This window comes from Stegostoma tigrinum, chromosome 1 (assembly GCF_030684315.1).
Source record: "Stegostoma tigrinum isolate sSteTig4 chromosome 1, sSteTig4.hap1, whole genome shotgun sequence".
NCBI classification, from domain to species: Eukaryota; Metazoa; Chordata; class Chondrichthyes; order Orectolobiformes; family Stegostomatidae; genus Stegostoma; species Stegostoma tigrinum.
In genome coordinates, this window is record NC_081354.1 from 190,107,057 (window position 1) to 190,127,458 (window position 20,402).

At 44.9% G+C, this 20,402-nt stretch overlaps 1 protein-coding gene across 1 annotated transcript in view; it reads right to left on the bottom strand.

Annotated features, from left to right (window-relative positions):
- Positions 1-8,802: 8,802 nt before the first annotated feature.
- Positions 8,803-20,402, bottom strand: part of LOC125459695 (disintegrin and metalloproteinase domain-containing protein 12) — a 232,074-nt gene continuing 220,474 nt past the window's right edge. Inside the window, exons 19-20 of the mRNA XM_059651683.1 lie at positions 15,978-16,134; positions 8,803-8,895 (exon numbers count right to left, since the gene is read on the bottom strand). Of these exons, the coding sequence (XP_059507666.1) occupies positions 15,998-16,134 (137 nt within the window). The 3' untranslated portion in view covers positions 8,803-8,895; positions 15,978-15,997. The remainder of the gene's footprint in view (positions 8,896-15,977; positions 16,135-20,402) is intronic.

Consider the following 20,402-nt stretch of genomic DNA (forward strand, 5'->3'; position numbering starts at 1 on the left):
TGTTAGTAAAGTGGATGAAATATTAGACGTTTTGTAAACTACGCTGGTCCTGCATTTCATGGGAATGGGATCTTTGGTCCTTGTGAGTGTTTGTCATAGTGTGGCTGTGGGGTTGTGTGCTCCATCCTAGATCAAGCCAACCATGGGCACACATGGGAATTCCTAGAGGCCTGGTTTTCAAACCGTAATGCAATCAACAAACATATGGAATTAGACCCAGTATACAAATTGATCCAGAACGGAACAGGAAATGAAATTCGAAGTTGTTGGAACAGCACAACACGTGTGGTAGCATTTGCGAAGAAAAACATCAGAGTTTACGTTTCGCGTTCGGTGACCCAGAGTTCTGAGGAAGGGTCACCGGATTGGAAACATTAACTGATCTTTTTCTTCATAGATGCTGCCACACCTGAGGTTTTCCAAATTGTTCCTGATTTACAGCATCCGCAGTTCTTTCGGTTTTTGCTTAACATCCTGCGCCAAAGGGTTGTTTGGAAGAACAGGGTGTGTATGAGGGGAGGAGATGTGGCAGTCTTGGTCAAAGATGACATAGTAACCCTTGAGCGCACTGCAGTCCTACAATTAGAATCAATGGGTTTGGAAGTGAAAACAGGAAGTGAGTAGTGACCTTGGCATATAGACCTCCAAATAATATAGAGGAAGTAGAGGAGAGCATTTGTCAACATATCAAAGAAACTTGCAAAATGCTCCTAAGATGCTGCTTGGCCTGCTGTGTTCATCTAGCTCCACACTTTGTTAACTTGCAAAATGAATAGTGTTAGTAGTTGGTGATTTAAATGACTGCAGGATAGATTGGGTAAAAGGTACAATGTGGGGTGCATAAATGTTGAAATTATTACACTGTGTGCGAGAGAATTTTCTGTACAGTGGCTACCACAGCAGGTCAGAGGCTAGGTATACTACAGTGAGTAACTGAACTCACTCCATAATGTCTGTTCGTCATCTACAAGGCACAAGTCAGAAGTGTGATGGAAGACTCCTCCACTTGCCTGGATGAGTGCAGCTGTAACAATGCTCAAGAAGCTTGACACCATCCAGGACAAAACAGGCCACTTGACTGGCACTGCATCCACAAATATCCACTGCCACCACCCAACACGTGGTGGTACCAATGTGTGCTATCTACAAATTGCACTGCAGAAATTCACCAAACATCCTCAGACAGCACCTTCCAAGCCCATGACTACCTCCATCTAAATTTCCCGTCCAAGCCACAGCCCATTCTGATTTGGAAATATATTGCCATACCTTCACTGTCACTGGGTCAAAATCCTGGAGTTCCCTCCCTAATGGCATTGTGGGTCAACCTAAAGCAGGTGAACTGCAGTGGTTCAAGAAAGCAGCTCACCACCACCTTCTCAAGGAAAGCTAGGGACGGGCAACAAAGGCTGGTCAGCCAGTGATGCCCACGTCCCACAAAATGAACTTCAAAACATTCTAGTCCTAACACGGAGGAAATCGTGTTGGATCTGGTCCTGGGAAATGCAGCTGGCCAACAGGAGAACGTTAGAGTTGGGGAGCTTTTGGGAAATAGCGATCATAATAAAATAAAGTACAATATTAGATCGAAAATGGACAAAAATCAGTCAAGGATGAAGATTCCAGATTGGAAAAGGACAGATTTTAGGTATCTAAAAGTTGGACTGGAGCAGGTAGATTGGAAACGCATTTTGGTGGACGAAACATAGGATGAAAATTGGGAGACTTTCACAAGATAGATGAAATGGGGTACAAGAGACATCGGAACAGTAATCGGATTTAGTCTCTGAATCCTACATAGCCATTCAATGAGATCATGGCTGATCTGTGGCCTAATTTCAAATGCTTGTTTTGGGCCCATATGCCTTGATACCCTTGTTTAATAACATTACATTTTATCAATCTCATTTAACTTTGATGATTGAGTAAGCATTGGTCGCTATTTGAGGAAGAGAGTTCCAAACCTTCTCTACTTCTAGCTTGTAAAAGTGCTTTCTAACATTTCTCCTGAATGCCTGCCCCTAATCTTTAGACTGTGTGCCCTTTGTTCTTGAACCTGCAAGCAGTGGAAATAGTTTAGCTTTATAAAATCTGTCTTTCCCTGTTAATATCCGGAAAACTTCAATTCAATCACTCCTTCACCTTCCAATAAAGACTGAAAGAACTGTGGATTCTGTAAATCAGGAATAAAAACAAAATTGCTGGAAAAACTCAACAGGTCTGGCAGCATCTGTAAAGGGAAAAACAGAGTTAATGTTTCGGATCCCGTGACCCTTAAAGAACTGATTTGTCGAATCTCTCCTCGTAACTTAACCCCTAAAGTCCAGGTATCATCTGTGTACCATTTTGTACAACTGTGTTGAAATCTGTCCAGAGCCAGGGCATCCTTCCTAAAGTGTGATGCCCAGATCTGCTCACAGTAATCTAAGTGTTTAACTAGAGTTTTATGTAATTGCAGCATGATGGCTGCATCTCAATAGTCTAGCCCTTTAAATATGAAGGCCAGCACTCCATTAGTCTTCTTGGCTATTTCCCACACCTGTCTATGACATATTAAAGAGCTGTACACCATACATACCTATGAGAATTAAATACAAGGTATCCAAAACTAGAGTACCTGGATAGCTGAGGTTATTGATAAGAAAAAAAGGAACAAAAGGGTATATGAAGCCTGCTGCTATAACAATTGTGATCAAAATCAGGAAGAGTATCTCAAATGTAGGAGAGAGGCGAAGGGTGAAATATGGAAGGCTAAGAGGAAGCATGATGAAAGAATGGCAGGCTGCGTTAAAACATGTCATAAAATATTTTTCACTCAAGAGGTTGGATTGGGACCTGTAACAAGCAGGGTAAGCTACTCATTGAAGCAGAAGGTATGGCAGAGGTATTAAATGAGTACTTTAAGACCATAAAATGATAAAACATAGGAGTGGAAGTAAGGTCATTCGGCCCATCAAGTCCACTCTACCATTTAAAACATGGCTGATGGGCATTTCGGCACCACTTCCCTGCACTCTCCCCGTAGCCCTTGATTCCTTTTGAGATCAAGAATTTGTCAATCTCTGCCTTGAAGGCATCCAACGTCCCGGCCTCCACTGCACTCTGCGGCAATGAATTCCACAAGCCCACCACTCTCTGGCTGAAGAAATGTCGTCTCATTTCCGTTTCAAATTTAGCCCTTCTAATTTTAAGGCTGTGCCCAGGGGTCCTAGTCTCCCCGCCTAACGGAAACAACTTCCCAGCGTCCACCTCTTCGAAACCATACATTATCTTGTAAGTTTCTATTAGATCTCCCCTCAACCTTCTAAACTGTAATGAGTACAATCCCAGGATCCTTAGCTGTTCATTTATTTATTTACCTTTAATTTATCTGGACCAAATTAGAAAATGGTAACAGTGACCCAGCTAAAAAACGTGGGTGTTTAGTATCAGACCAGAAAGGTGATTGATTGGGGCAGCACTTTGGCTCAGTGGTTGGCACTACTGCATCACAGCACCGGGGGCCTGAGTTTAATTCCACCCTCTGTCTGTGTGGAGTTTGCATATTCTCGCCATATCTGCGTGGGTTTCCTCTAGGTGCTCCGGTTTCCACCCACCGTCAAAAGATGTGCAGGCTGGGTGGATTGACCATGCTAAATTGCCCATAGCATTCATGTATGTGTAGATGATGTGAGTTATGGGGAATGGCTCCGGGTGGGATGCTCTGACGGTCACTGTGGACTGGTTGGGCTGAAGGGCCTGTTTCCAAACTGTAGGGATTCTTCTTCTATAAAGATGAGGTGCGATAAAGGCTGGCAGCTCACTAGGTAAATGGATCGCCAGGACCTGATGAGATGTGTCCTAGATTGCTGAGAGAGATAAGGGAGCAAATTGTGAAGTCATTCACTATAAATTTCTAGGTCTGTCTAAAAACAAAATTAGTCCCGGGTAAGTGGGGGTTTGCAACTGTGCACAAATGTGTTCAAGAAAGGGGCAAAGGCAAACCCAGGAAACTGCAGATCTCTCAGCTTGACATCAATGATTGGAAAACTGATGGAATCCACATTACAAATTAATTTAAGATAAATGTACGCTAAGAGAAAAATAGGTTAATGCTGAACAATTAACATGGCGTTTTCGAGGGCAGGTTATATCTGAGGTGACATAGACATTGGGTGAGGGTGGTGCTTTGGATGTTGTATATTTGGACTTTAGTCAGAGGGTTGTTAGGATTTGGAATGCACTGCTTTGGAGAGTGGTGGAGGCAGATTTCACAGGAGATTTCAGAAGAGAATTGGATTTATATTTGAAATGGATTTGGGTCTCTTTCTGGGGTAGGTGGGACCTCCACAAGCAAGATGGTCTTCACCTGAACCAGAGGGGTACCGATATCCTAGGGGGAAATTTGCTAAGGCTATTCAGGTGGGTTTAAACTTATTCAGCAGGGGGATGGGAACCAAAATTGTAGTTCGAGTATAGGAAAGGTTGAGAGTAGAGAGGTCCGAAATAAAGTTTCAGGGACGCAAGATGGCACCGGCAAGCAAGAAGTTGGTTTGACGTGTGTAGACTTTAACGCCAGGAGTGTCCGGAATAAGGTGGGTGAACTTGCAGCATGGGTTAGTACCTGGGACTTCGATGTTGTGGCCATTTCGGAGACATGGATAGAGCAGGGACAGGAATGGTTGTTGCAGGTTCCGAGATTTAGATGTTTCAGTAAGAACAGAGAAGATGGTAAAAAGGGCGGAAGTGTGGCATTGTTGGTCAAGGACAGTATTACAGTTGCAGAAAGAAAGTTTGGGGACTCATCAACTGAGGTAATATTGGCTGAGGTTAGAAACAGGAAAGGAGAGGTCACCCTGTTGGGAATTTTTATCGGCCTCCGAATAGTTCCAGAGATGGAGAGGAAAGGAGAGCAAAGATGATTCTCAATAGGAGTGAGAGAGACAGGGTAGTTGTCATGGGGGACTTCAACTTTCCAAATATTGACTGGGAACACTATAGTTCGAATACTATAGATGTGTCAGTTTTTGTCCAGTGTGTGCAGGAGGGCTTCCTGACACGGCATGTAGGCAGGCCAACAAGGGGTGAAGCCACATTAGATTTGGTACTGGGTAATGAGCCTGGCCAGGTGTTAGATTTGGAAGTAGGTGAGCACTTTGGTGATAGCGATCACAATTCTGTTATGTTTACTTTAGTGATGGAAAGGGATAGGTGTGTACCACTGGGCAAGAGTTATAGCTGGGGGAAAGGCAATTACGATGAGATTAGGCAACATTTAAGGAGCATAGGATGGGGAAGGAAACTGCAGGGAATGGGCACATTTGAAATGTGGAGCTTATTCAAGGAAAAGCTTCTGTGTGTCCTAGATAAGTATGTACCTGTCAGGCAGGGAGGAAGCTGCAGAGCGCGGGAGCCGTGGTTTACGAAGGAGGTGGAATCTCTGGTCAAGAGGAAGAAGAAGGCTTATTTTAGGATGAGATGTGAAGGCTCAGTTCAGGCACTTGAGGGCTACGAGGTAGCCAGGAAAGAGAGAGCTCAGAAGAGCCAGGATGAGACATGAGAAGTTGTTGGCGGATAGGATCAGGGTAAACTCTAAGGCTTTCTATAGGTATTTAAGGAATAAAAGAATGACGAAAGTAAGATTAGGGCCAATCAAGGATAGTAGTGGTAAGTTGTGTGTGGAGTCAGAGGAGATAGGGGAAGCAAGAAATGAATATTTTTCGACAGCATTCACTCTAGCAAATGACAATGTTGTCGAGGAGAATACTGAGATACAGGTTACTAGACTAGGTGTGATTGAGGCTCACAAGGAAGAGGTATTAGAAATCCTACAGAGGGTGAAGATAGATAAGTCCCCTGGGCCGGATGGGATTTATCCTCGGATCCTCTGGGTAGCCAGGGAAGAGATTGCCGAGCCTTTGGCATTGATCTTTAACTCGTCATTGTCTACAGGAATAGTGCCAGACGACTGGAGGATAGCAAATGTGGTTCCCCTGTTCAAGAAGGGGAGTAGAGACAACCCTGGTAATTATATGCCAGTGAGCCTTACCTCAGTTGTTCGTAAAGTGTTGGAAAAGGTTGTAAGGGATAGGATTTATAATCATCTAGAAAAGAATAAATTGATTAAGGATAGTCAGCACGGTTTTGTGAAGGGTAGGTCGTGCCTCACGAACCTTATTGAGTTCTTTGAGAAGGTGACCAAACAGGTAGATGAGAGTAAACCGGTTGATGTGGTGTATATGGATTTCAGCAAGGCGTTCGATAAGGTTCCCCACAGTAGGCTATTGTACAAAATGCGGAGGAATGGAATTGTGGGAGATATAGCAGTTTGGACCGGAAATTGGCTTGCTGAAAGAAGACAGAGGGTGGTAGTTGATGGGAAATGTTCATTCTGGAGACCAGTTACTAGTGGTGTACTGCAAGGGTCAGTGTTGGGTCCACTGCTGTTTGTCATTTATAAATGACCTGGATGAGGGCGTAGAAGGATGGGTTAGTAAATTTGCAGACGACACTCAGGTCAGTGGAGTTGTGGATAGTGACGAAGAATGCTGCAGGTTGCAGAGAGCCATAGATAAGCTGCAGAGCTGGGCTGAGAGGTGGCAAATGGAGTTTAATGCAGACAAGTGTGAGGTGATGCACTTTGGTAGGAGTAACCGGAATGCAAAGTACTGGGTGAATGGTAAGATTCTTGGTAGTGCAGATGAGCAGAGAGATCTCGGTGTCCATGTACACAGATCCTTGAAAGTTGCCACCCAGGTTGACAGGGCTGTTGAGAAGGCATACAGAGTTTTAGCTTTTATTAATAGAGGGATCGAGTTCCGGAACCAAGAGGTTATGGTGAAGCTGTACAAAACTCTGGTGCGGCCGCACTTGGAGTATTGTGTACAGTTCTGGTCACCGCTTTATTGGAAGGACGTGGAAGCTTTGGAAAGGGTGCAGAGGAGATTTACTAGGATGTTGCCTGGTATGGAGGGAAGGTCTTACGAGGAAAGGCTGAGGGACTTGAGGCTGTTTTCATTGGAGAGAAGAAGATTGAGAGGTGACTTAATTGAAACATATAAAATAATCAGAGGGTTAGATAGGGAGAGCCTTTTTCCCAGGATGGTGACGGCGAGCACGAGGGAGCATAGCTTTAAATTGAGGGGTGAAAGATATAGGACAGATGTCAGAGGTGGTTTCTTTACTCAGAATAGTAAGGGAATGAAACGCTTTGCCTGCAATGGTAGTAGATTTGCCAACTTTAGGGCCATTTAAGTCGTCATTGGATAAGCATATGGACGTACATGGAATTGTGTAGGTTAGATGGGCTTGAGATCGGTATGACAGGTCGGCTCCACATCGAGGGCCCAAGGGCCTGTACTGTGCTGTAATGTTCTATGTAATGTACTATGTAATTTACAGGGCTATGGAAATAGGGCTGAAGAATGAAACAAGGTGGGTAGCGGGGAGCTGGTATTCCATATGAGAAATCAATATGAATAATTAAGACTATAGGATATTGGAGCAGAATTAAGCTGTTTTGCCCGTTGCAGGTGGCTGAGAGGTGACCTCATAGAGATTTATTAAATAATGAGCCGTCTACTTACAGTGAACGGCAGGTGTCTTTGCCGTAGAGTCGGGGATTTCAAGACCAGGTGCATTTTGTTTTGGTGATAGAGAAAGTTTTAAAAAAGAAATGGGGCTTTTTTTTTAATACAGAGAGTGGTTCATGTGTGGAATGAACTTCTGGAGGAAGTGATGGATGCGGGTACAGTTATAATGTTTTAAAGGCATTTGGATCAGTACATTGAATAAGAAATGTTTGGAGGGATATGGGTTAAACGCAGGCATGTGTACCTACCACTGTTTGGGATTATGGTAGGCATGGTCAGGTGGGACTGAAGGGTCTGATTACGTGCTGTATTACTATGAGTCTAACCTGCTACTTGATCATGGTTGTATTTCTTGACCCCATTCTCCTGCCGTCTCCCCATAAGCCTTGACCCCCTTAATGTTTAAGAACATATCTATCTCAGTCTTGAAGACACTCAATGACTTTGCATCCACAGCCCTTTGCAGCAACGAGTTTGACACATTAGCCACCTCCAGGCTTAAGAAATTCCCCTTTACCTCACTATTACGAGGGGTCACAATTTTAAGATGATTGGAGGAAGGTATAGGAGAGATGTCAGAGGTAGGTTTTTCACACAGAGAGTGGTGGGCGTGTGGAATGGGCTGCTGGCAGTGGTAGTGGAGTCAGACATTTTAGAGACTTTTAAACAACTCTTGGATAGGCACATGGAGGACAGTAAAATGTAGGGTTTGCAGGGTAGATTGATCTTAGTAGGATAATGGATTGGCACAAAATCGTGGGCCATAGGGCCTGTACTGTGTTGTGCTATTTTATGTTCAAATGTTCAATTCTAAAGGTTTTTCCCTCCTCTCTGTGACTCTGGCTCTGGTCCTCGTCTCTCCTCTTAGGGAAAACATCATCTCCATTTCCAATTGAGCCTGGCCTCTCGGTATTCTGTAATTTTTAATGAGATCCCCTCATCTTTCCAAGCTCCATCGAAGACAGATGGAATTAGTTGGAATATTGTAAATTATGTAAATTAACAACAATTAACTGAACTAGTAACTGCGTGGTAAAGCTCATCAATTATAACAAATGCTTCGAGTGAAATAACTGTTCAACAGGATAACTATTTCTGATTTTTTTTAATCTTTACAATGATTTAGTGTTTCATTGGAAAATTGCGGTCATTCAGAATAAATCTTATTCTATTCATTGAATTGCAGCTAGTGTGCACTCTTCTCCCTCTATTACAGAGTTTTAATACATAATGATACACATAACAAACATTTGCGCACAGTGGGTGCATATAGCAATTTTCCATGATTCATAAGGTCCTACAGTTGGCTGGTAGGTGTCTGAATCTGTGGAGTAAAGAAAAAATGTCAATCAATCATCATTTGTTTTGTCAGTAAAAAACTATCACTCTTTGCTTTTCGTGTTCTTCTTGCTCTCTTCTATTGTGAAGATAAACCTACAATTTAAAAAAAAATCATTCACAGGATGAGGGCATCACTGACCAGGTGGCATTTATTGGCCATCCCATATTGTGTCAACCATATTCTTGTCAGTCTGAAGTCCATGTAGGCCCAACCAGGTAAGGACATTAGCAAACCAGGTAGGTTTTTCCTAACAATCAACAATGGCCACCATTAGTATTTATGATTATTTGGAAAAGCACAGTTTGATTAGAAATAGTCAGCATGGCTTTGTGAGGGGCAGGTTATGGTTCACAAGCCTCGTTGAGCTGTTTCAGGATGTGACAAAACACATTGATGAAGGCAGAGAACTGGATGTGGTGTATATGGATTTTAGCAAAGCACTTGATAAGATTCCCTATGGGAAGCTTCTTCAGAAAGTAAGAAGGCATGGTATTCAGAGAAATTTGGCTGTCTGGGTACAGAATTGGCTATCCAATAGAAGACAGAGGGTAGTAGTAGATAGAAAATATTCAGCCTGGAGCTTGGTGACCAGTGATATTTCACAGGGATCTGTTCTGGGACGTCTGCTGTTGGTGATCTTTGTAAATGACTTGGATCAGGAAGTGGAAGGGTGGGTTAGTAACTTCGCTGATGACACGAAGGTTAGTGGGGATAGTGTGGGCGACTGTTTTAGGTTGCAGCGGGACATTGACAGGATGCAGAGCTGGGCAAAGAAGGGGCAGGTGGAATTCAACCTGGAAAAGTGTGAAGTGATTAATTTTGGAAGGTCAAATTTGAATGCAGAATACAGGGTAAATTGCAGAATTCTTGGCAGTGTGGAGGAACAGAGGGATCTTGGGATCCACGTGCATAGATCCCTCCAATTTGCTACCCAAGTTGATAGCGTTGTTAAGAAGGCATCTGGTGTGTTGGCTTTTATTCGCAGGGGAATTGATTTTAATAGCCACAAGGTTATGCTGCTGCTCTATAAAACCCTGGTTAAACCACACTTTATTGTGTTCAGTTCTGATTGCCTCATAATAGAAAGGATGTGGAAGCTTTAGAGAGGGAGCAGAGGAGATTTACCAGGATGCTGCCTGGACTACAGGGCAGGTCTTATCAAGATAAGTTGAGGAAGCTAGGGGCAGTTACTAGTTCATTGGAGCAAAGAAGGATGAGAGGCGACTTGATAGAGGTGTACAAGATGATGAGAGGCATAGGTAGAGTGGATTTGCAGAGATTTTTTTCCCAGGGCAGAAATGGCTATTCAGACGGAGCATAATTTCAAGTATTTACACACACAGAGAGTTAGGGGTGTGTGGAATGCACTGGCAGTTGTAGTGGAGTCAGATGCATTAGGGACATTTAAGCAACTCTTGGATAGGGACATGGATGATGGTAAAATGTAGGGTATGCACGGTAGTTTGACCTTAGAGTAGGATAATAGGTTGGCAGAACATCATGGGCCGAAGGGACCGTACTGTTCTATTAGATTCTTAATTTGAGACATTTTATTAAATTCAAATTCCACCAACTGTTGTGCCAGGATTTGATCCCAGGTCTCCAGGACATTATCTGGGTTTCTGGATTAACAGTCCAGCGATCATACCACCAGGTCATTGCGTCCCAAAGCTTTTACAAATTGGAATATATCAGAAAAGAGCAAATTATACATCTGCATTCCAGAAAGGAGGGATGCAAAAAGCAGTCAGCTACAGGCCCAGATAGCTGAATATTTAACATAAGGAAAATGTTGGAATCTGTTAATGAAGAGATTACAATGAAGTACACCATCCACCTTTCCCTCACAGGCACCATCGTGCACTCTTGACATTCCATTACGCACTCCCTCACTGTGACAGACCATTACAAATTCCGTCACACAGAGATACACCACAACACTGTCTTTCATATAGATACACACCATTGCACACCCTATCACAGAGAGGCACACCATTATGCACACTCTCTCAGAGAGACATACATTCTTGCACAGAGACATACCATCACACAATCCCTCACACAGGGACAAGCCATTACACACTCCATCTTAAAGACAGTCATCATCTCACACCCACACTCGCACTCACGATGGGCGATGGTCCACTGGTATTATTGTAGGAGTATTAATTGAGAATGTTTTGGTTAAAATCCTATCGTGGCTCATTGTGGAATTTGAATTGGATTTTAAAAAAATTAAGAATCTATAAATGATCATTGTTGCTTGTCTGAAAAGCCCAGATGAGTCATGAAGCCCTTCTGGGGAGGAAATCTGCCGTTCTCACCTGGACTGACTTAAATGTGACGCCAGACCCACAGCAATATGGTTGATTCTCAACTGCCCTTTGAATTAGCCAAGCAGGCCACTCAGTGTATCAGTAGCAACAAAGTCTCGACAAAGAAACAAAACCAGACGAACCATCCGACATTGACAAGGCACCGGAAAAGTTAACAGTGAAACAGTCCTGTTGATACTGCAAAGCCCTCCTGACTGATACTTGAGGGTTAGTGTATGAGAGAGCTGTGTCACATACTTGTCAAGCAACAGATTGATGTAGTCAAAGTTGGAGAATCATACCTTTAACGACAAAGTCCCAGACACCACCATCATGATTTCACTGGCATGACAGACTCAGCAGAGGTGGCAGCACATTGGTAGTGCCTTGCCAGTCCTCAACATTGATTCCAAACACCATGAAGTTTCATAGCTTCCAGTTAAACGTGGGCCAGGACACTATATATTGTCCTTTCTCACCTGATGAATCAATGTTCCTCCATGTTGAACACCACTTGGAGGAAGCATTGAGCATGGGAATGCCACAAAACATGCTCTGGCTGATCAAATTGGGTGGATCCTGAAGGACATAGTTGTTTGATGGGTCTGCAGCAATTGGAGAGGGAACCAACAAGAGGGAAATGCATACTTGCCAATACTTGACCTCATCCTTATTAATGTGAAAGATGTGTCTGTCTGTGACAGTATTGATAATAGGGACTTACTACAGAGTCTTTGTGGAAACAAAGTCATACTTTCACATTGAGGAAAAAACTCCATTGTATGGGCGGCACAGTGGCTCAGTGGTTAGCAGTGCAGCCTCACAGGGCCAGGGACCCAGGTTCGATTCCAGCCTTGGGCGACTGCGTGGAGTTTGCACGTTTTCCCCGTGTCTGCATGGGTTTCCTCCGGGTGCTCCGCTTTCCCCCCACAGTCCAAAGATGTGCAGGCTACGTGGATCGGCTATGCTAAACTGCCCGTAGCGTTCAGGGGTATGTGGGTTAAAGGGGAGTAGGTCTGGGTGGGATGCTTCAAGGGGCGGTGTGGACTAGTTGGGCCAAAGGGCCTGTTTCCACATTCTAGGGAATCTAATCTAATCTATTAAATGGCACAGCCACTTTCCTAAATGGGACAGACTCCATAAATCAGCTGAAATCTAGGCATCCATGTTGCCCTTTGGGCTATCAACAGCAGCAGAATTGCATCCTAGCAGCATCTGCAACTTTACGGCTTGGCATATTCCCCACTCAGCCATTATCATCAAGCCAGGGGTTCAACACTCGTTCAATGGAGACTGCAGGAGGGCATGCCAGGAGCAGCACCAGGCTGAGGTGTTGGTGAGGTGTCAACCTGGCAAAGCTACCAAACAGGACTAACTTGCACGCCAGATGGTAAAAACAGCAAGTGATTGGCACAACTAAGCAATCCCACAACCAACGGATTTGATCTAAACTGTGCAGCTCTGCCAGATTCAATTGTGAATGATGGTGGACAATTAAAAAAGACTTAGTGGATGAGGAGGCCGCACAAATATTCCTATCATCAATGATGGAAGAGCCCAGAAGGTTGAAGTATTTGCAGGAATTTTCAGCCAGAAATGCCAAGTAGATAACCCATCTTGGCCATCTCTGCAGAGTGACTAATGCCAGTCTTCAGCCAACTGAATTCACTCCAAGTGATATCAAGAAACAGTCTATAGTTGTGAGGCTGGAAATGCACAGCAAGAATTTGTATTTGATAATACATTTAATTTTGTTTAAAAAACACACTGTATAGACAGTCAGTCAATATGGCAGTTTATAAATTCCTGCGTTAGACATAAAACCAGTCTGACTCCAAAATAAAACACAAACAGATTCTAAACAAGCTCTCATACCTCTGCTTTACACTGATATAACCTTTAGTTCTCTCAAGACCATGACTTGAAAGGAATTCGGGGATTTGCATATACGTATCAATCAATTTAATCCTTCCAATTGATTAAAGATTTAACAGCATCTTAGGCTTGTTTAGTACATTCTCATCAAAGGTGTGATGATCTGTTACTCAAAAATTCTCTGCCTGATACTACCTCTCTTAACTATCACCTAAAGAAGGATTAAAGCTGTGAAAACATGTGTTTCAAATGAATCACAGTGTGAAGCTGGATGAACACAGCAGACCAAGCAGCATCTCAGGAGCACAAAAGCTGATGTTTCGGGCCTAGACCCTTCATCAGAGGGTCTAGGCCCGAAACGTCAGCTTTTGTGCTCCTGAGATGCTGCTTGGCCTGCTGTGTTCATCCAGCTTCACACTTTGTTATCTTGGATTCTCCAGCATCTGCAGTTCTCATTATCACTTTCAAATGAATCAGTTGGACTATAACCTGGTGTCATATGATTTCTGACCTTCAGGAAATCTGGATGCACCACATCTATTGACATTCTTGTTGTCCATTGCACTAGCAATGTCCTCGTTGGCACTCAGATTGAGATTAGCAACATCCCAGCCTTGCATGCTGTAGAGAAGGCTGTTCGTTAGCTTAAGAACAACAAGGCTGCTGGAGCAGACGGTTTTCCCACTAAGGCATTGAAGTGTGGAGCCAAAGAGTTCCTGCTGCAGCTACATACCATTGTCTGTCTTATCTGGAAGGAGGAGAGTGTCACAGGAGACTTTTGAGATGCCACACACGTGCATGTTTTCAAAAAAGAGAGCAAGACTGACCGTGGTAATGACAGGGGAGTTTCCCTATTGCCAACCTTGGAAAAATCATTGTTAAGGTTGTCCTCACTCGTCTCCTTTCTGCAGCTGAGGAACTCCTCCCGGCGTCGTAGTGTGGCTTACGGCCATGGAACAGCACACAGACATGATTTTTATGGCATGACAGCTGTCGCAGGAATGCAGAGAAAAGAACCTACCACGTGCATGGCCTTCTGCGAACTTACAAAGGCTTTTGATGCTGTTAGTCAAGAAACATTATGGAATGTATTTCTCTGCTTTGGTTATTTCCCATTCCTAGCCTCATTGGCACATGGTACAGGAAGTACTCCCAAGGCTACAACCTTAGAGATCCTGCTTTTCAACCTTCTACCTAACTCCCTGAACTCTATTTGCATCACCCCCCCCGCCCAACCCCAAAACAGTGTCCAAACGTTTTGCTGTTTGAGAGGGAAATGACCACAGGGTACTCTTGCACTGCCCGTGCTTACTCACCTTCTGGTGGTCACCCAACTCCTCTCTATCTGTGTAGCCCCTACTAATGGTGTGACCAGCTCACTAACCAGGCTATCCATGACATTCTCAGTATCACAGAAGCCCCATTGTGAGTCCAACCACAGCTCCAGCTGCCCCACGCAGCAAGTCAGCTGAACACGCTTTGCTGCATGCGTAGTCAGTATAGACACTGGAAGTGACCGTTATTTCTCACATATTTCAGGGGGACCATTCCATGGGGCCGGGTTCTCCTGCCAGTTTGAACCTTATCAATTTACTCTTTATTCATTAATGGGATGAGAATGTCGTTGGCTAGACAGCATTTATTGTCCATCCCCAATTGCCTAAAGGGCAGTTCAGAGTCAACTACATTGCTGTGGGTCTGGAGTCACATGTAGGCCAACCCAGGTAAGGATGGCAGTTTCCTTCCCTAAAGGACATTAGTGAACCAGCTGGGTTTTTTCGACAATCAGCTATGGATTCATGGTCATCATTAGATTCTTAATTCCAGATATTTTATTGAACTCAAATTCCATCATCTGCCGTGGCAGGACCCAAATGCGGGTCTCCAAAATGTTATCTGGGTCTGGATTAACAGTCCAGCGATTATACCACGAGGCCATTGCCTTCCCAGTTGCAGACAATAATTCAGGAACTAATATCAACATAGCTTTCCCCAGACTAACCTTCCATCTATGTGAATATCAATGTAAAGCAGATGTTAAGGGTCTCACCTTCTCCTGCAGTTCCTTATGTAAATTCCCTCCTCTGTTCTTGAGTGGACCTACCCTTTCTCTAGCAACTCTCTTGTTCCTTATTTGCAAATAAATTGCTTGCCACTGACGTAAAATTCACCAGTGTACAATTTCCTGGATTATCCCTTTGACCTTTCTTGAACAAAGGAACAGCATTGGCTATTCTGTAGGCTTTTGGAACCTCACCTTTGGCGAAAGAGAATACAAAGATCTCTGTCAAGGCCTCCTCCCATGCCCTTTTCAGTATCCTGGAATAGACTCCATTAGGCCCTGGGGATTTATCTACATAAAAGTTTTCCAAGACACCCGATTCCATCACCTTCTTAATATCCCCATGCCCTAAAATGTCAATATATCCTTCCGTAAACTTATCATTGGCCATGTCGTGCTCCTTGGTGAATGCTGACATGAAATACTGATTAAGGAGCCACCCACTTCCTCCAGCTCGACCCACGAATTCTCTCTTTTGTTCTTGAGTGGAGGTATCTTTTCCCCTGCTACCCTCCTTCTAATATATGTGTAACATGCCTTGGGATCCTGTTTAGCCCTATTCGCCAAGAACCTTTCATGACCTGTTTTTAGCTCCCCGGTTGCTTAAGTTGTTTTCTGCTTCCTTTACTTTTCTCAAGGGCCTTGTCAGATTTCAGTTTTCAAACCACGTCTGCATCCTTTTTCTTTTTGATTCATGCTTGCAATTACTTTTGTTATCGGCCTATCCCAGGCACATTTCTAGCCTGACAGTGTTTGACTTTGCAGAAAGTGTAGGAAAGTGCTGAAGTGTCATTTTGCTTGTTGATTCTTACCTTAGACAACCATTACTTCTTCAACTTGCTAGAGATCTTGCACTTGCGATTGTTGCTTTCTTTGTAAACGCCTTGGCAAGAAAATAGGCTAATACTGGGACCATCAAAACTGGTGCCATGATTGCAATACTCAGAATAGCCGGCTTAGTTTTACCTCCTAGAAGTGAGGAATAATGGGTCAGGTTACAGTTGACAGAACTGAAGTGTTGAGTTGGCTGAGTCTGGAAGGTAATTGCTGCTAGAGTATGCCTGTGTCTCTTGGGGGAGGGTGGATCAAACTAGAAGGAATGATTTACTTATCTTCTTCCTCACATTTCTAGCTGTTTGGGTGTGTCAGTCCATGATAGTTATGCTATTTGAAAGGGTAACCACCATTATGGAGATAAGACCACCAGACATAGAAAAAGGAGTAGGCTACTTGGCCTTTGAGCCTGCCTCACTGTTCGATAGGATCATGATGTACCGGTGTTGGACTGGGGTGGACAAAGTCAAAAGTCACCAGAGATAATAGGAACTGCAGATATTTGAGAATCCGAGACAACAAAATGTAGAGCTGGATGAACACAGCAGGCCAAGCAGCACCTTTGGAGCAGAAAAGCTGACGTTTTGGGCCTACGCCCTTCAGAAATTGAGGAGGGGGAGAGGGTTCTGAAATAAATAGGGAGAGGGGGGAGGCAGATCGAAGATGGATAGAAGATAGGTGGAGAGGAGGCAGACAAGTTAATGAGGCGGGGATGGAGCCAGTAAAGGTGAGTATAGGTGGGGAGATCGGAAGGGGATAGGTCAGTCTATGGAGGATGGACAGGTCAAGGGGGCGGGACGAGGTTACCTGGTAGGAAATGGAAGTGGGGCTTGAGGTGGGAGGAGGGGATAGTTGAGAGGAAGAACACGTTAGGGAGGCGGGGACGAGCTGGGCTGGTTTTGGGATGCAGTAGCGGGAGGAGAGATTTTGAAGCTTGTGAAGTCCACATTGATACCATTGGGCTGCAGGGTTGCCAAGCTGAATATGAGTTGCTGTTCTTGCAACCTTCGGGAGGCATTGTTGTGGCACTGCAGGAGGCCCAGGATGCACATGTCATCTCAGGAATGGGAGGGGGCGTTGAAATGGTTCGTGCAGTTGTTCACTACGAATCGAGCGGAGGTGTTCTGCAAAGCGGTCCCCAAGCCTCTGCTTGGTTTCCCCAATGTGGAGGAGGCCACAACGGGTACAGCAGATGCAGTATACCACATTAGGAGATGCGCAGGTGAACATCTACTTTATGTGGAAAGTCTTCTTGGGGCCTGGGATGGGGGTGAGGGAGGAGGTATGGGGGCAGGTATAGCACTTCATGCGGTTGCAGGGGAAATTGCTGGGTGTGGTGGGGTTAAATTGGAGTGTGGAGCAGACGAGAAAGTCACGGAGACGGTGGTCCCTCCGGAAAGCAGACAAGGGAGGGTGAGGGAAAAATGTCTTTGGTGGTGAGGTCGGATTGCAGATGGCGGATGTGTCGGAGGATGATGCGTTGGATCCGGAGGTTGGTGGGGTGGTACGTGAGGACGAGGGGGATTCTCTTTTGATGGTTATTGCGGGGATGGGGTGTGAGGGATGAGTTGTGGGAAATGCGGGAGACGCAGTTGAGGGTGTTCTCGACCACCGTACGGTGTTGGGGGAGGGGGTTGCGGTCCTTGAAAAACGAGGACATATGAGATGTGCGGGAGTAGAATACCTTATCCTGGGAGCAAATGCGGTGGAGGCAAAGTAATTGGGAATAGGGAATGGCATTTTTGCAGGAACCTGGGTGGGAGGAGGTGTATTCTAGGTAGCTGTGGGAGTCAGTGGGCTTGAAATGGATATCGGTTTCTAGGTCATTGCCCAAGATGGAGACAGAGAGGCCTAGGTAGGTGAGGGAGGTGTAAGAGATCGTCCAGGTGAACTTGAGGTTGGGGTGGAAAGTGTTGATGAAGTGGATGAACTGTTTGAGCTCCTTGTGGGAGCACGAGGCGGTGCTAATACAGTCATCAACGTAACAGAGGAAGAGGTGGGGTTTAGGGCCACTGTAGGTGTGGAAGGTGTGGACTTCACAAGTTTCAAAATCTCCCCTCCTGCTGCTGCATCCTAAAACCAGCCCAGCTTGTCCCTCCTCCCTAACCTGTCCTTCCTCTCACCTATCCCCTCCTCCCACCTCAAGCCACACCCCCATTTCCTACCTACTAATCTCATCCCGTGTCCTTGACCTGTCCATCCTCCCTGGACTGACCTATCTCCTCTCTACCTCCCCATCTACACTCACCTTTAGTGGCTCCATCCCCATCTCTTTGACTTGTCTGTCTCCCCTCCACCTATCTCCTCCTCTATCCATCTTCTGTCCGCCTCCCCCCCTCCCTATTTATTTCAGAACCCCCTTCCCCACCCCCATTTCTGATGAAGGGTCTCGGCCCGAAACATCAACCTTCCTGCTCCTATGTTGCTGCTTGGCCTGCTGTGTTAATCCAGCTCCAGACCTTGTTATCCTGGGCCCCAGTTATGCCTGCCTCTTTATGACAATGTTCCAGTTTTACACTGCCCCCCCCCGACAACGCTTTCCTCGGTACATCAATGACTGCTTCAGTGCTGGTTAATGCTCCTGCATGGGCCTTGAAAAATTTGTTCATTTTGCTTTCAATTTCCGTCCCTCTATAACTTTCTCATTACCCATATCCGATACTTCCCTTCCCTTCCTTGACCTCTCTCTCTCCATTTCGGCAAATAAATCGTTCACTGCCATTCACTACAAAGCCATTGTGTCCCATAGCTATCATCACTACAGTTCATCACACTCCGTGTACTACAAGGACTCCATTCCACTCTCCAGTTCTTTTGCTGTTGTTGCATTTGTTCGGATGTTGCCACCTTCCAAAACATGGCTTGTTCCTTCCATGAGCCTCTGACCTATCACACTTGCTTCTGTTCTTGCCTCTTCCATCACTCATGAAAGCATGATCAGGTTCCCCTTGTCCTCACTTTTCATCCCACCAGCCTCCACATTCAAATGATCATTCTCCGCCATTTCAGACAACTCCAGCAAAATTCCACCACCAAACAGACCTTCCGCACACTCCCCCATCTGCATTTTGTTCGGGTTTGGTCCCTCCGCAACCCTCTTGTCCATTCCACAACCACCAACACCAGCCGCCTTCCCACAGCAACTTCCCATGTAATTGCAGAAGGTGCAACATCTGCCTCATTACCTCCGCCTGCCCGCCAGAGCTTAAATGGTCTTTCCAGGTTAAGCAGCATTTCACCTGTACCTCCTCCAGTGTTGTGTATTGTATTTGCTGCACCCAGTATGGCCTACTCTACATTGGATAATCCAAAAGTAGACTAGGGTGACCGCTTTGTGGAACGTCTCTGGTCTGTGTGCAAGCCTGACCCTGACCTTCAAGTAACTGGTATTTTTACACCATCCTGCTTGCATGCCCACTTATCTGTCTTCGGAACGATGCAGTTTTCCAGTGAACCACAGCGCAAACTGGAGGAATAACATCTTATCTTCAGATAGGCATTTTACACCCTTCTGCACTTAGTATTGAGTTCAACACCTTCAAATTGTGAATGAACTCCCAGTTCTTCCCTTTTAGCTTGTTGCATTCTGTTATCATGACCTGTCTCCCCTCTCTCCATCCCAGTGGGACTGTCTGTTCTTTCAAGTCTGGTAGGAGACACACCATTGTTCTGCCATTTTCATACTCCAATCATTTATTCTAAACAATTAACAACTTTTCTGCACTAGCATTCAAATCCCACTATATCCCACCCACCCCCAAATACTACCCCCTGCTCACTTCACCAGTTCTGATGAAAAGTCATCTAGACTTGCAGTGTTAGCTTGCATTTCCCCATGGATGCTGCCTGACCCTCTGTGATCTCCAGTATTTGTTGTTTTCAGTACCTCCAGCTTTTATGGGCTTTTATCTTGGAGATAGTAAGAACTGCCTTTGCTGGAGTCAGAGATAACACTGTGCAGCTAGATGAACACAGCAGGCCAGGCAGCAACAGAGGAGCAGGAAAGCCGACATTTCAGGTTGGGACCCTTCAAACAGGATTGCTTATGCGTCAAACACCAGAGCGAGCTGAGCAATTCCACAACTAAGGGGTCAGATGAAAACTCTCCAATTCTGTCACATCAAGAAATATGAAGCAGAGGATCCAACCTGATCTCCTTAAGTTCTCAGCATCATAGATGCTAACATTTGATGATTGTTTTGTTCCCTAAAGGACATTGGCTAACCAAAGTCAATAAAATGTGGAGCTGGAGGAGCACAGCAGGTAAGACAGCATCAGAGGAGCAGAAAAATCGATGTTTTGGGATTCTGAACTGCTATGATCCTCCAGCTCCACATTTTATGGACTCTGACTTACAGTATCTGCAGACTTTGTTGGCTCCTCTTCAACACTAGCAAACCAGG